This window comes from Rhineura floridana, chromosome 1 (genome assembly GCF_030035675.1).
Source record: "Rhineura floridana isolate rRhiFlo1 chromosome 1, rRhiFlo1.hap2, whole genome shotgun sequence".
NCBI lineage: Eukaryota > Metazoa > Chordata > Lepidosauria > Squamata > Rhineuridae > Rhineura > Rhineura floridana.
The window spans coordinates 102,506,405-102,520,053 of NC_084480.1; the positions used below are offsets into that span (position 1 = coordinate 102,506,405).

General features: G+C 43.6%; 1 protein-coding gene across 2 annotated transcripts in view; it reads right to left on the minus strand.

The window, feature by feature from the left end:
* The window catches only part of PCSK5 (proprotein convertase subtilisin/kexin type 5), a 471,327-nt gene that overhangs the window by 114,453 nt on the left and 343,225 nt on the right, over nucleotides 1-13,649 (minus strand). For both annotated transcript variants that reach the window (XM_061627751.1, XM_061627741.1), the window contains exons 16-17: nucleotides 7,536-7,729; nucleotides 4,302-4,386 (exon numbers count right to left, since the gene is read on the minus strand). In XM_061627751.1, the coding sequence (XP_061483735.1) occupies nucleotides 4,302-4,386; nucleotides 7,536-7,729 (279 nt within the window). The remainder of the gene's footprint in view (nucleotides 1-4,301; nucleotides 4,387-7,535; nucleotides 7,730-13,649) is intronic.

The following is a 13,649-nucleotide window of genomic DNA, read 5'->3' on the forward strand; positions in this document are numbered from 1 at the left end:
GTGAACTACCTGCTAGAGAACCTTCCTGCCAAAAGCAGCATCAGCTGATGAACGTGTGTGGTGATGCCCAAGTGGATGCCCTGCATATTTTAAAAATGGGAAACTTTCCCTTAAGCAGCTGAAGTCGCAGCCTATCTCAAGGAATGTGCAGTGACCCCACTCCGGAAGGATTCTTACTCACATTTTCATAGGCTTGAACAATTGCCTTCATCAACCACTTAGAAATTGTGGGAAATGACACAGACTTCCTAAACTCAAGCGTTGTATCATGGTAGAACCTTAAGGCATGCCTGACATGGAGAGAATGCCATCTGTGCTGCTGGTGACAGGAAGAGTTAGGACAAAAAGATGGAAGTACCACCTCCTGTGACTTGTGGAAAACTGAATTAAGTCTGGGGATAAATGTACGGTCAGGATATAACACTACCACGTCCCGATGAAAAACACAGAGTTGTTGATTTGCAGAAAGAGCTGTCAACTCTGAAACTCTATGTGACGATGTAATTGTTACCAAGAATGCTATTTTAAGCATCAGCAGCTTGAGCTTGCAGGAAGATAAAGGTTCAAAAGGGGGACCTGGAAAAACTGACAAAACCCAGTTCATGTTCCACGTGGAAAACATGTGTAGCAGACGGAGAAATTAATGACACTAATTAACAACACTGATGCTTATTCCAATCTCTGATGCCAACCACTTACCCTGGGCCACTTGAGATCACAAATGAGTGCCCCACCTGAAGAGGCTCGCATTTGTTCCAAATATCACTCTGCATGACTCTTCCAGATCCATTCCCCCTGGGGAGTGCCGAGCAACTACCCACCATTTGAGCAGTCTCTTCCACCAACAACCACCTTTGCTATTTGAGTTTGGAAAGGTAGCAGGAAGTGTTGCAATGCCCAGGAATGAAACTGTGCCCAATGGATATGATCATACGAGGCGACCATCAGGCTCTCCATTCATGCAAAAAACATCAACTCTGCCATCTCCAATTCCAGGATCTGAGACACATCTGTATAGAGGACACCCTTCATGGTGTGAGGTACATTCGAAACTGAGCCATGTCCAACAGAATGTTGAGATGAATTGTGAAGGAGACATGGAGCTTTTCTTTTGATTCACGATGAAACCCAATTATCCTCTGATGGAGCCTGAACCAAGATGTCGTTGAGGTAGGGATGGATTTGAATGCTTCTGGTACAGAGTTGAGCCACCACCACCACCAGTACCTTGGTGAAACCCTTGTTTCTGAGGAGAGACTGAAGGGCAATGCCAGTACTGGTACTGCCTTCTGCTACAAGAAAACTGGAGAAACTGCTGGTGGGCCAACATGACAGGAATATGGAGATATGCCTCAGAAAGGTCTATTGAGGTAATCCAGTCTCCTTCAGTGCTGAGACTATGAACTTCAGGGTCTTCATTTCCAAATGCTTTTTTGCAACCCATTTGTTTAGCCATTTGAGGTTCAACACAGCCTGAACATTGCCATTCTTTTTGGGCACTAAGAAAAAAAACCTGAACAGACCCCAGACATCTGCCACGAGGATGGAGCCAGCTCCGTGGCATTTATTTCCAAAAGATGTTGAATGGCCTGCAGAAAATCCTGGTGTTTGTCCAGTCTCGGAGCCCACAGTGTGGAAATGTATTGGTCCTGGGGAACCCTGCAGAACTCCAGGGCATACGCCTGAGAGACTGTCTCTTAACACCCAACTGTCTGAGGTGATCCCCCCCACCCCAGGTGAGTCTGGCCTCTACAGGAATCTGGTCCAGGATCTGAAAAAAGACAGGCAGAAGTGGGCTTTTGTCCCACCCTCCTGGAACTTGGGTTACCGGGGTCTGGGAGAAGGATGATCTCTTCTTCCCTGGACTGCTCCCCCAATGAAGTCTGCAGTAGGATGAAAACCTCTGAGTTTTGAAAAATTCTTGGGAGAACAAAAAACTGGTTCGGCTTTGCCTTCTGATCCTCCTTCTTGGCTGAAGGCAGGGCCTTTTTTTGTCTTTTGTCTCCACAAGATGGGCCTCAAACAATATAATGTGCATGAAGCAGTTCCCTATAAATTCTGGACCCAGAAAAAGGAAGACTCAGAAGATGGACCTGGGAAGCAGAGCCTGCCTCCTACTACCACAACCAGATATTCCTCCACGCAGCTATGGAACGTGCCCATACTGGAAGGCATCAAAAGATGTATCAGCAGCCAGAGCAGCAGCAAGAGAGTTTTTCTTAAAACTATTATTTGCAACCTGTGGATATTATCGCTAGTTCCCAGCTCTTCTGCCCACATAAAGAATGCATGTGAGCAAACAGAGTAAATGTCTCCTAAGGGCCCCTTCCACCTTTTTGTCACCCAGATCCTTGGGGGGGGGCTTCTTCCTCTGAAGGGATGACTGTAGAACAGGCCAAAGCTGCCACAGGTGGATCAGCTGCTGAGAAGTACAACTGCTGCATTATTCTATCTGCAAAAGTATAATGTTTCTTTAATGTAGAAACCAGCTTAGCCTTACAAGGGTTGGCCCACTCAGTCTTCTAAGCTGTTTCAAACTGTTGAGGAAAAGGAACCTTCACAGGAGTAGAAATGGTGACTGGAAAAACCTTCTTAACCCCTGTGGCACTAGCTTGGAGATGACTGTGACACTGGAGATGATTCAGGCAACTACAAAACTCTCTGTGCCTTTGCCAACTTAGAGCAAACACCTTACAGCAGAAGACAGGGCTGTGATTGAACCACCTCAATTTCCTTATCTGTCAGTCTCAACAGTCTTCTTATGAGATGGGGATTCTGTCAGAGAGGTTCTCTTAATCTATAGGGACTATGGCCATTGCGGTGTTATTAGAGGAAGACAGAGAGAACTGAGGCTGAGACACTGATGGTAAATTCTGTGCCCAAGTCTGAACCTCAGTAATAGCAGCTGAACCTCAGTAATAGCAGCTGAAACCGCCATGAGTTGTGCTACAGAAACAGTGTTCACCTGAACTCCAGGTGTGACCACCATGGGTTGTGGCCACACAATCAGTGTTCATCTGAATCCCAGGTGTGACCTGGGAAACCACAATCTCAGATTCAGCAGGAGTGAGATCTGCTAGAATGCTGTGAAGGAGAGGAGGTTCCTTCAGAACTGCTTGAACAAGATGATCTATGGAATCTCCTCCCACGCCTCCTAGAAGCATGACTGTTAGACCTATACCTGTCCTGAGACTTCGTCTTATGGTACCCCATAGAGGAAGAACCCCCACTTCTGTCAAGGGTAGACGTAAGGGAGCCCTCAATCGCTTTAGTAATGAAAGGCTTCACTCTGACGTCCTTCTAAGCAGAGTCTTTTGAATCAGAGCAGTCTCCCTCCACCCAAGGTGGATGTGTGGGAGACTGCTGAAGCAGCAGGTGAAGCCATGATGAAAAAAGAGGGGGTCCCAGCTACAGTGAAAAAGGGCAAGAAAAACCACCATTACCACACTTCAGTGAAGAAGAAGGTGATGGTGTTGCTCTTCTCCCAAGCTACTGTGTGCCCAAATGAGGCTGCAGGGTCACGCTGGTCAGCAAGAAAGCACACCAAGAAATACCTCTAGGCAACCAGCAGAAATGAAAGAAAGATAAGAGGCAATCCTGCTCAGAACTGTGAGCAGTGCAGGATCTCGCCTAAAATGGGGCAAATGGTGGGGCAAGAACTAGCACTTTATGCCCCCCTAAAATGGTGGTTCCATCTGATGTTGATTGCAAGACCCGCCAAGCTCCATGCCTTCACGGCCTCTGCCACAGCCCACAAAGATGGCCAGATGGGGCCCAATAAATAACTCCCCCTTACTGCCGTAAACACAGGGGGGGGTGGAAGGAAAGAGAACACTTTTTTTTTGTAAGCACCAAGCATAGACGAAGGGATAAACTGGAGAGAAGCAAGAGGGAATGAAACAGACTATAACCCCCAAAGAAAACAAAAGACTGTAAGTGAATGAACAGCCAAAGAATGCCCCTCCCAAAGGAACATGAGAAGGAAGAGAAGAGGAAAAAAACACTAGCAAATAGCACAAGAAAGGCTCAAAAGAAAGGGATTTCCCCCAGAGAAGGATAGACCCTATCACTCTCAGCCATAGGCAAGGTAGATCTGGAGGGCGGGATGACCCCTCCCCTGGAAGAGGAGAAAAAAAGCTCTAAAGACTCTGCCTGTCGAGTCCAGAAGGAGGCGTCATCCTGTCAAATGAATGTCCTCCAACCTAATCGGGCAAATAATGTTATCTAACTTTCCTTGTTCCATGTTCATAGATATAGATACTCCTTGCTACCATATTCAGTGCAATCTATCATTTCTTTACCTTAGGCCATGCTTGCATTCTGTGCAGGTTTGAAATTCAGTGCATGTCTTACAGTTTTCACTGCATTTGCGGCATGCAATCTTATCTGGAAAGAAAAAGAAATGCAGTGCCAAAAACAAACAAAAACAGTACAATTACATGCAGTAATATGTTACAGATATGTCTCATTGTTTATTGTTGTTCATAACTTAATATAACACATAGGAGCTAAAAGGCTGAAATAAAATAAAATATTAAGTGCTGCTAAAGTACTAACCAATGCTTTCAATTATCTGATTATATACAAGATTTTATTACACTGGAAGTAAATACTGTGTAGTAAATTCTTGTTTAACATGACTTTGCTTCACTGACTTGCAGCAAATCTTTTCAGTAGTACCAAAAGATACCAAATTACATTTAAAAAATGTTAAGGCTTCATTTGCTGTTCTTAGTAGCAAGTCAACACTACATCTTGTACAAATAAGTTTTTGTGTACATATTCATGTAATTATTATACCATGTACATGGTGCTCCACAGAATTGCAATGTATACTATAGATATTCATGTTCATATAGCTACCATTTACTGTGTGGGAAATAAAAGCAAAGGAAAATATTATTTAATTATTTATTTAATTTATATTTGTAATTGCTCCTATTCTCTGATTAGTTGACTTCATTGTTGCAGCCATAAAGACAACCTGTTCTGACTGAGGAACTAAAATCTTTATGTTTGACAAAACAGTATAAAAAAGAGTAGGAGAAACAATGGGAAAAAACAGAAATACGGTACTTGTGGTAGGGATGACAAGGCCATTGCAGAGTGAAATGTCCTATGCATACAAAGAGGAATAATGACCATTTCATGCATGTTTACTCAGAATTAAGTCCCACTCTTTTCAGTGGGGCTTATCCTCAGTTAAGTGCGCATGCAATTGAAAATGGAAATGTACTGCCTTCAAGTCGATTCCGACTTATGGCGACCCTATGAATAGGGTTTTCATGAGGCTGAGAGGCAGTGACTGGCCCAAGGTCACCCAGTGAGCTTCATGGCTATGTGGGGATTCGAACCCTGGTCTCCCAGGTCGTAGGCCAACACCTTAACCATTACACCACACTGGCTCTTACAGCCTAAATAATATACAGCCAGTGTTATTAAAACATAAAAACTAAGGGAAGAAGCAGGATACAAATCAGCTGAATCAACGATGGTAACTGGGGTAAGGGATGGCTTAGGATTGTAAGAGGCAGTCCAGCTACCATTGGGCATTGGGTGGGCACTGAACAAGTATTTGCCTAGAAAGGCAGGATATACAATATATAACATCAATAAATAAAGTGATGTGGTAGATTATGGCAGAGAGACAAAATGCTATTGGTGTATTAAACAGACCAATTATGTCACCAAAGTTTGTAATTACCTGGTTTGGAATATGCATTTTTCCAGTTCATAATAAATTGAGCATAAGTTCTTTTCCAGCTTGGCATGTAAACTGGGATTTTGGACAGGCATAATCAGTGTTTGGGTTAATGAGTTACTTTGTAAGACACATGTGCCAAAGTTATTTTATGTTAGCCCTTACTCTTGCTGTATTCACATTGATCACAGAAAAACTGTGCAGCTAAAAAGCCAACTCAGTACTTGAATTAAAGGAGCCCCAGAAGGGATCTGACCCTCTTAGCTAATGGCTAATGTTTTTTAGAAGGCTACAGAAGTGGGATCTGTGGGATTCATTACAGCTCCCTTACCTTTCCCCCCAAATTCAAAGATTAAGACAGCTGCTTTGTAGGCACAGAAGTTAATTAATGATAACCCCTTGCTGTTGATGAAACTCACTGGAACTTTGTGAACTACAAAATCCTTGGCATTTTTGTTTTGAGAAGAAGGCAGTTGAATTTCCAGACAGTTCTTTATCATGGCTGGTACTAGGAATTACAATTCCTAGGGAACAATATGAAGTGCATGTGTTTGCGTATGTGGGCTCTTTCCCCAAAAATTCTTCAAGAGAGTGAAACCAGGCAGAAATGCAGAGAGCAGGAAACAGAAAGGCTGAAGAATATATAGTCACAACTGAATAATATGTCTAAAACAGTGAGGAGAGTGGTGTTCTTTACAACAACAAATTCTGAATATTGAAAGGTCAGAGCCTCAGAAGTGAGTCCAAATTATTATTTCAGGAGGATTTGCAATGCACAACAGCCATAAATGAGCAATGTCCTTTGCCATTACCCTTCTGCTGTCACCTGTGGAAAATCTGGCTTGCGGCAGCTTTTTGAGAAATATGAGTTGATATTTCAACTTATGAAATCTCTCAGTTCCCAGTAGATCAGGGGTAGGGAATCTCAGGCCCAGGGGCCTCTATTTGGTCCTCTCTCAGACCATATGCATCTCCAGGCAAGCTCTGTACCCTCCTCCAGCGCTTGACAGAAGAAAATAAAATAGAGAAGCTTGTAAAGAAAATTAGCAAAATAGCCAGAACAGAGAACCAAGCCAAGAAAGCCTTGCCAACAGGGTAAATGGGAGTTATAGTTTGCCATTGTTTCTGGGTTCTTGGTAATCTAGATATCATTGAACTGGATAATTCATTTTGGCAACTCTTTGGCAACTGAAAGCCTAATGAGCAATTTTCCTCCTCACTACTTGCCTCTATCACTGCACTGGTATGTATGTTTTGGGAAAATGAAAAGAAATCAGGTAACTCAGAATGGACCAGGATTGTTTATGAGCCTAGTATATTTGAGAGGAGTTTAGTGCAATGTAAAAAGTTATCATTTCCATCCCTGCACCCTCCAGCTCAGAAATATCAGTATATAAATGTTAGATTAAATAATTTCTGAGTAAATCCATGAAAATCTCTATGTCTCCTGTGTCAAAACATACAAGGATGTCTATGCTGAGGGTATGAGACAGTCTTATTAGCTGCTATGTCTAGGCTATGGAACTCCCTACCATCTGGCCCATTAATGATGCAATTCTTGTTTTAGTGAGCTTTTGGCCTGACGGATGTCTGATTTGATTATGCCTGGCTTTCCTTTGCTTGTTATTCTTGTCTTTCAAGTGCTGTTATCTGCTTTTTATCTATTTGGTTGTATTTTAAAAATTCTGATGTCAGCCCCGAGTATTCAAACTGAAATGGAAAGGTAATATGTAAACGGTTTAATAAATAATATCAGCCTCACTATATATAATGTCACCTTGAAGATTTCCAATTATTTGCAATATTGTAACATTTTTTTAAAAAAAATACTTACTATTATCCAGGTAAAATCCATCTGGGCAGCTGGTAACACAACTCCTAGACTCTTCATTGATATAGTAACCAGGTTTACAAGTATTACATTGGTCATTGTGGCTTCCAAAACATGTTTCACAGTTGGGTGAGCATTTTTTGCAACGCTTCTTATCTGCACTGTAGTGACCAGGAGGACAGTTGGGAACACAGATTCTTCATTGTACAAGATAATAAAAGACAGAGCCAGAGTTATCAATGAATTTGGCAGAAAAACAACAACTGAGTACATCAGAACAGTGGCTCTCCTCCAAAAACAAAGCAGACTAGTTTATGCAGTATTAACTATACCCAGGGGAGGTAAAAACCAAGGCCTTCTCATTTGTGTCTAAAGCCATGTACAGTTGTGTTCTAGTCTTCACACAATGAAGGAAAGCAGAGATGTGCTTGCTGGTTCTGTGTTACATCCAGTCACTTGGTCCTGCCACTTTCCACTTTGCTGGAAGGCAAAGGTCTGTAGAAGAGAATCTGTTCTATGCATGTACTGTAGGTTCCTGTGCAATTAGGTTTCAAAATTAAACAGGGAGCCTAGATGTGTAGAGCAGGTCCCTCTCTGCAAACCACCCTCTAATGCATGGAAGGAGCTAGGTGATGTGAATGCATTTAGGAGGTCAGGGTCAGCAAGAGTGTCATTTACCAAATTCTAATCACATGAAGGCTTGAACACCTGAATGGGGCTTATATTGTGCCTAGATACAGATTCTTCGCCTATCTTCTACCAATAACACAAATGTGACAATGCTTTCATTATGATTGTCATATTTAAGAAAAATGAATTACTATCCTATTATGCTACTGAGCCAGGTTCAAGGTCCTTGTATGAATTTACAAAGCCCTGAACAACTTAGGTCCAGGGTACCTTAGGATTACTGAACCCTTATATCCCAGCTCAATCACTGAGATCATCTGCAGGAACATCACTGGTCCCCCCTCAAGTTGGTGAGGCTCATTTGACAGCCACAAGAAATCAAGCCTTTAGTGTCATCAAGTCAGTCCTGTGAAATGCTCCACCAGTAGAGATTCAGCAGGCACCTTCTGTTTTGACTTCTAAATGCCTGCTGATATTTTTCTATGCCACCAGACTTATGCAGGCAATTGAGAAGGTATCTCTCTGAAATTGTTAACAATGATTTCTGATTTTAAATATTACATGGTTTTATTATATATGTATATACAATTTTTGTAAACCACCTGGATTTTTTTATAGCAGTATACAAATATTTTTATAAATAAATAAATTCCCAAAACCTTTACTTAAAAAAGGGCAGCATTCAACTAAATAACTGTATTAGCACAAGGTTTAGCACTAACACAATGAGACTTTCCCCCCTCTCCTCCCCTGCATGCCCCCTATCCATCCCCTATACCAGCCTTTCCCAACCGGTGTGCCTCCAGATGTTGTTGGACCACAACTCCCATCAGCCTCAGCCAGCATTGCCAATGGCTGAGGCTGATGGGAGTTGTGGTCCAACAACATCTGGAGGCACACCGGTTGGGAAAGGCTGCCCTATACCATCCCCAAATCTTGTTTGGAGGATTGGGGGAACCCTGAGAACAGATTTAGGGGTTATACGGGGAGAGGAGAGGTGGAGAACGTTCTGTTACGCAAAAAGAAATCCTTGCACTGATGGAATGATTTGCTTAGCATTACATTGAACACAACCCGAAGTATTTTAATTTATATCCTGTCCTCCTGCATACAGAGCTGAAGGCAGCCGAAAACAATATCATCACTAAAACTATAATAAAATATGTAAAGCCAATCAGAATCTTTTAAAAAGCCAATAATAAAATAAAATATGGCAGATAAAACCAATTAAAGATACCAAGAAAGGCGAAAGGCTTATCTAAATAAATACATCTTCAGCTGAAGGATATCTGAGGTGGCAGCTATATGGGCCTCTCCAGGGAAGGAGTTCCACAGCTTTGACTCAGCCACTGCGTCATGTCTCTGCCTAAGTCTCAGATATTGGCAGGTCAAGAAAAGTAGCTCTCTGGAAGATCTCTCAGCAGGCTTCTATGAGAGAAGGTGGTCCTTCAGTTATCCTGGTCCCAAGTCACTTAGGTTGCCATCAGCACTTTGAATTGTGTCCAGAAAAAGAATCAATGCAGTTGCAACTTAGGAGTCATATGCTCCCTATGCAACTATCCCCAGTTAACATTTTGGCTCCTGAACCAGGTGAAGTTTCTAAACACTCTTCAAAGCCTCACACAGAGTGCACTATAATAGTCTAAATGCCATGTAATTAAGACATATTTTACCAAGGCCAGATCTGATAGCTCTAGAAATGGATGTAGTTAGCACATCAGTGTGAACTGTGCCAAGGTCATTGCTGAGATCTGAAGATCTCGGTTGGGGATAGATCCATGAAAAAAAACACCAGACTACAGACCTGAGTTTTCAACCCTATCCAACTTCAGTTGAACCCCTATTCCCTGCTCTAGTATTCTACTAACTAGGACCACATTTATCTTGTCTGGATTAAGCTTTAATTTTCCCATCCTCATGCAGAGCACAACTGATGCCAGATACCAGTCAACAACATCATAGCTCTTGGCTGGGTCAGGGGCATAAAAGTCTGGCTGCCCTTGGGTGGTGGATCTGCTGTCGGCGGGGTCGCTACTGAAGGGGTTCATCCCTTGGGAAGCCTCTTAGGGAGTCCTGAGAGCAAGGGCACTACCTCCTTTAAAAAAAACAACAACACCAATCTAGAGGAGATTGGTAGTGGGGATGGCATATGGCACATGTGTAGTTCCTGCACAGGGTGAAATGAATGATAGGAGAAAGTCACTACATGCCTTCAGAGTGAGAGTCTGCAACTGCCATCCTGGGTTCCTACTGGGAGAAAGGGTGGGATATAAATCTAATATATAAATAATAAATAATAAATAAATTGGCAGATGGCTGGCCCCCCTGGGTGGAAGACGAGGGGGGAGTGGATGTGCCCTGTGTGAAAAATATTGAGTGGGTCTGGCTGTTCCCAGTTCTCTCAGAGGCCTACTGGGATAACTGGTTCAGGTTGGTTATGTTGGTGGGCTCTTGTTGTGTCCATATCAGACGTTTAAGAGGAGTCTTAGTAAGGAGGAACATGGGTGATGCCACATCAATCTCAGTGATCATGGGTAGAGGGAGGTATAGCTATGGGGAGGTAGTGAGCTACCACAGAAGATGAAGGCAAGGCTATCTACACCTTGTTCCTCGCTCCCACTTTTCCCATGGACAGGTTCCTCATTGCTCATCTGCTGTACTTATTGTGTGTGCTGTGGTTTACCACCAGATTGGTACACAATAAGACCACACTCATCCATGATTTGATCATGACTGAGGATGCTGATTTGGTGTGCATTACCAAGACCTGGGTTAATGAGCTGGGAGGAGTTGATCTGACCCTGCCTTGCCTACCTGGATACTTGGTGCAACATCAACACAGGCTCCAGGGATGGGGGTGAGGGGTTGATGCGGTCTACAGAACTTCCATCTCTGTCACCAGGAAACCACTGTCTTGGAGCTGGCTGTGAGGGCCTGCACTTGGTGCCGGGCCAAGGAGGTAGTAAATTTGGGTTGCTGCTGGTGTACTGCTCACCCTGCTGCCCGGCAGCTTCTCTGACTGAGCTGGGAGAGGCCATCTTGGCTGTGGTATAGAAGGAGCCCAGAATGATAGTCTTGGATAATTTCAATGTCCATGCTGAAGCTGCCTCTAGTGTTCCGGCTTGGAACTTCATGGCCTCCATGACGACCATGGGTCTATCTCAAGTTGTCACCAGCCTGATGCATAGGGCAAGGCACACCCTCGACTTGGTTTTTGCTCCAGATTGGGGAGATGGGGAGTAGAAGTCACCCCATTATCATGGTCAAACCACTTCCTGGTGAAGTTTAGACTTATGGCTCCCATCCTCCACTGCAGGGGTGGTGGACAGATTAAGATGGTCTGCCCCAGAGACTAATGGAATCCATAGGATTCCTGAATGCCCTGGGGGAGTTCCCAGTAGATAGAGCAGGTGACCCTGTTGAAGACATTGTTATGTTGTGGAACGAGGTGTGTCAGGGTCTTGAGCGCCCTCTCCAGCATTGTGGAGTCCAGTTTGCACCTTGCTACACCAGACAGGCTGGACGACAGCTAGAGAGCAAGCAGCGAAAGATATGCTGTGAGGCTGATCAGGCACAAGCAAAACATCATAACTGTGCCTACTGTGTGGTGGTGAGGGTGGTGAAGAAGGGCCACTTCTCTGCCACCATCACATCCTGAAGTAGTCATCCAGTGGAACTTTTCCATATTGTCAGGAGTCTGTTGCTATCAACTCCAGGAAATGGAGTTTTAGGCCCTTTGGAGGCCCACTGTGAATTATTTGCAAGGCACTTGAGAGTAAAGTTACTCGCTTTCATAGCAATCTTATGCCCCACCCATATCTAGTGTAATCCCCAGTGAGGTCCCCAGTGCAAAGTCTGGGGCAACTTCTTGGGATCGGTTTCAGTTGATGCAGCCTGATGACATGGACAAGGTGCTTGCAACAATGCAGCCAGCAATGTGTCCTCTCAACCCTTGCCCTTCTTGGCATATTAAAGCTTGCTAAAGGGATTTGACTGAGTGGATCCAGGGCGTTGTCAATGCATCGTGGAAGGAGGGAGTGGTTCCAGCTACCCTGAAAGAGGCAATGATCTAACTGTTCCTCAAAAAGCCCACCCTGGACCCACTGGTTTGTGACAACTACTGCTGACCGGTTGCAAATACCCCCTTTTTAGGGAAGGTGACAGAGGATTGTGGCACAGCAATTGCAAGTACTTTTGGATGAAACAGATGATCTTGACCCATTCCAGTCTGGGTTCAGGTGGAGCAGCCACATTTCTAGGTGGGACATTTGAGAAGGAGAGCCGCATAGCGCCGGCCAATCCCTCTCCCTCCCAAACTGGTGGAAAGGATGTGAGCACCAGGCCAGGGGAAGGGAAAGGCCATGACCTTCCCCCTCAATTCTCCTCCATCGAGAGAGTGTGTTAACTTACATGAAGTAAGTTTAATCTGCTGAACTCACTCTTTTTTGAGAGATCCCCAGAACTCAAAAGCTTGACTTTGCCTATAGCTACAGTCCTCTTTCACCTGTAGTCTGTCCCTATGTTCTGATTCTTCATGAAGTGAACTTCTTTGGTGTTGTTATGTGCCCTCAAGTCGATTAGTTTAGCCTACTAATCCGCTAAGTGGATGAACAAAAGAGACAGGACCTTTTCAGTGATGGTACCATGACTGTGGAACATGCTTCCAAGGATGGCCCTTCTGACCCAATCAATGGCTTGCCTTCCAGTGAGCAGCAGGGAAAAAATATTGTTCAGGAAGACTTTGGGAGTCAGGACGCTATTGCTAATTCCAGAGGAGGAGAGTGGAAACACCTGCTGCTAATTGACTGCGCCCAGCCCAGATGAGCTATGAAGGTTGCTGCAATGCAGAACTTTTGGGGTCTCCATGAGGGCATCACCCCCTTTAATATTGTACCGTTGAATGTATTATCCAGTAGAGAGAGAGAGAGAGTGTGATGTTGTATTATTGGTTTATAGTTGAATTGTGCATGTGCGGCCCAGAGTGGGTTGTCATGTTTTTGTATGCTTCAGAGATGCCCAATACCACTTAGTATGAGAAACTGAACTGGTATTGAGTATGGCCTTACCTGGGTGAGAGACGGGGAGGGAGTGGTTGCGTTGGATGCTATGTATTTTTGTAGCCTAAGTGTTTGTTCCTTATGGTGGTTTGGCTGGAGAAAAGTTATCTGTATGGTTTGTGGGAATGAATCAGAGTGGGATTTAGACATGGAGGACTGTTGACATATTTGGGAGGGATTATTGGGGGGGTGTAGCTCCTAGTATAGTTGTTTTAATTAATTAACTAATGATGCTGTTTTGGGAGTTTGTATTTTGTATTTGATTCTTAACTCATAATGTTTATGTTTAAGAGAATACTTTTATTTTTCTGATAATTATGCTGTTTTGAATGTGTTTTTTATATTTGGCTTGAATTTGTAATGTTTTCTTTTAATATTTTGTGATGTTTTGTTCAATGTTTTAATCTAGGTTGTAAACCGCTTTGAGATT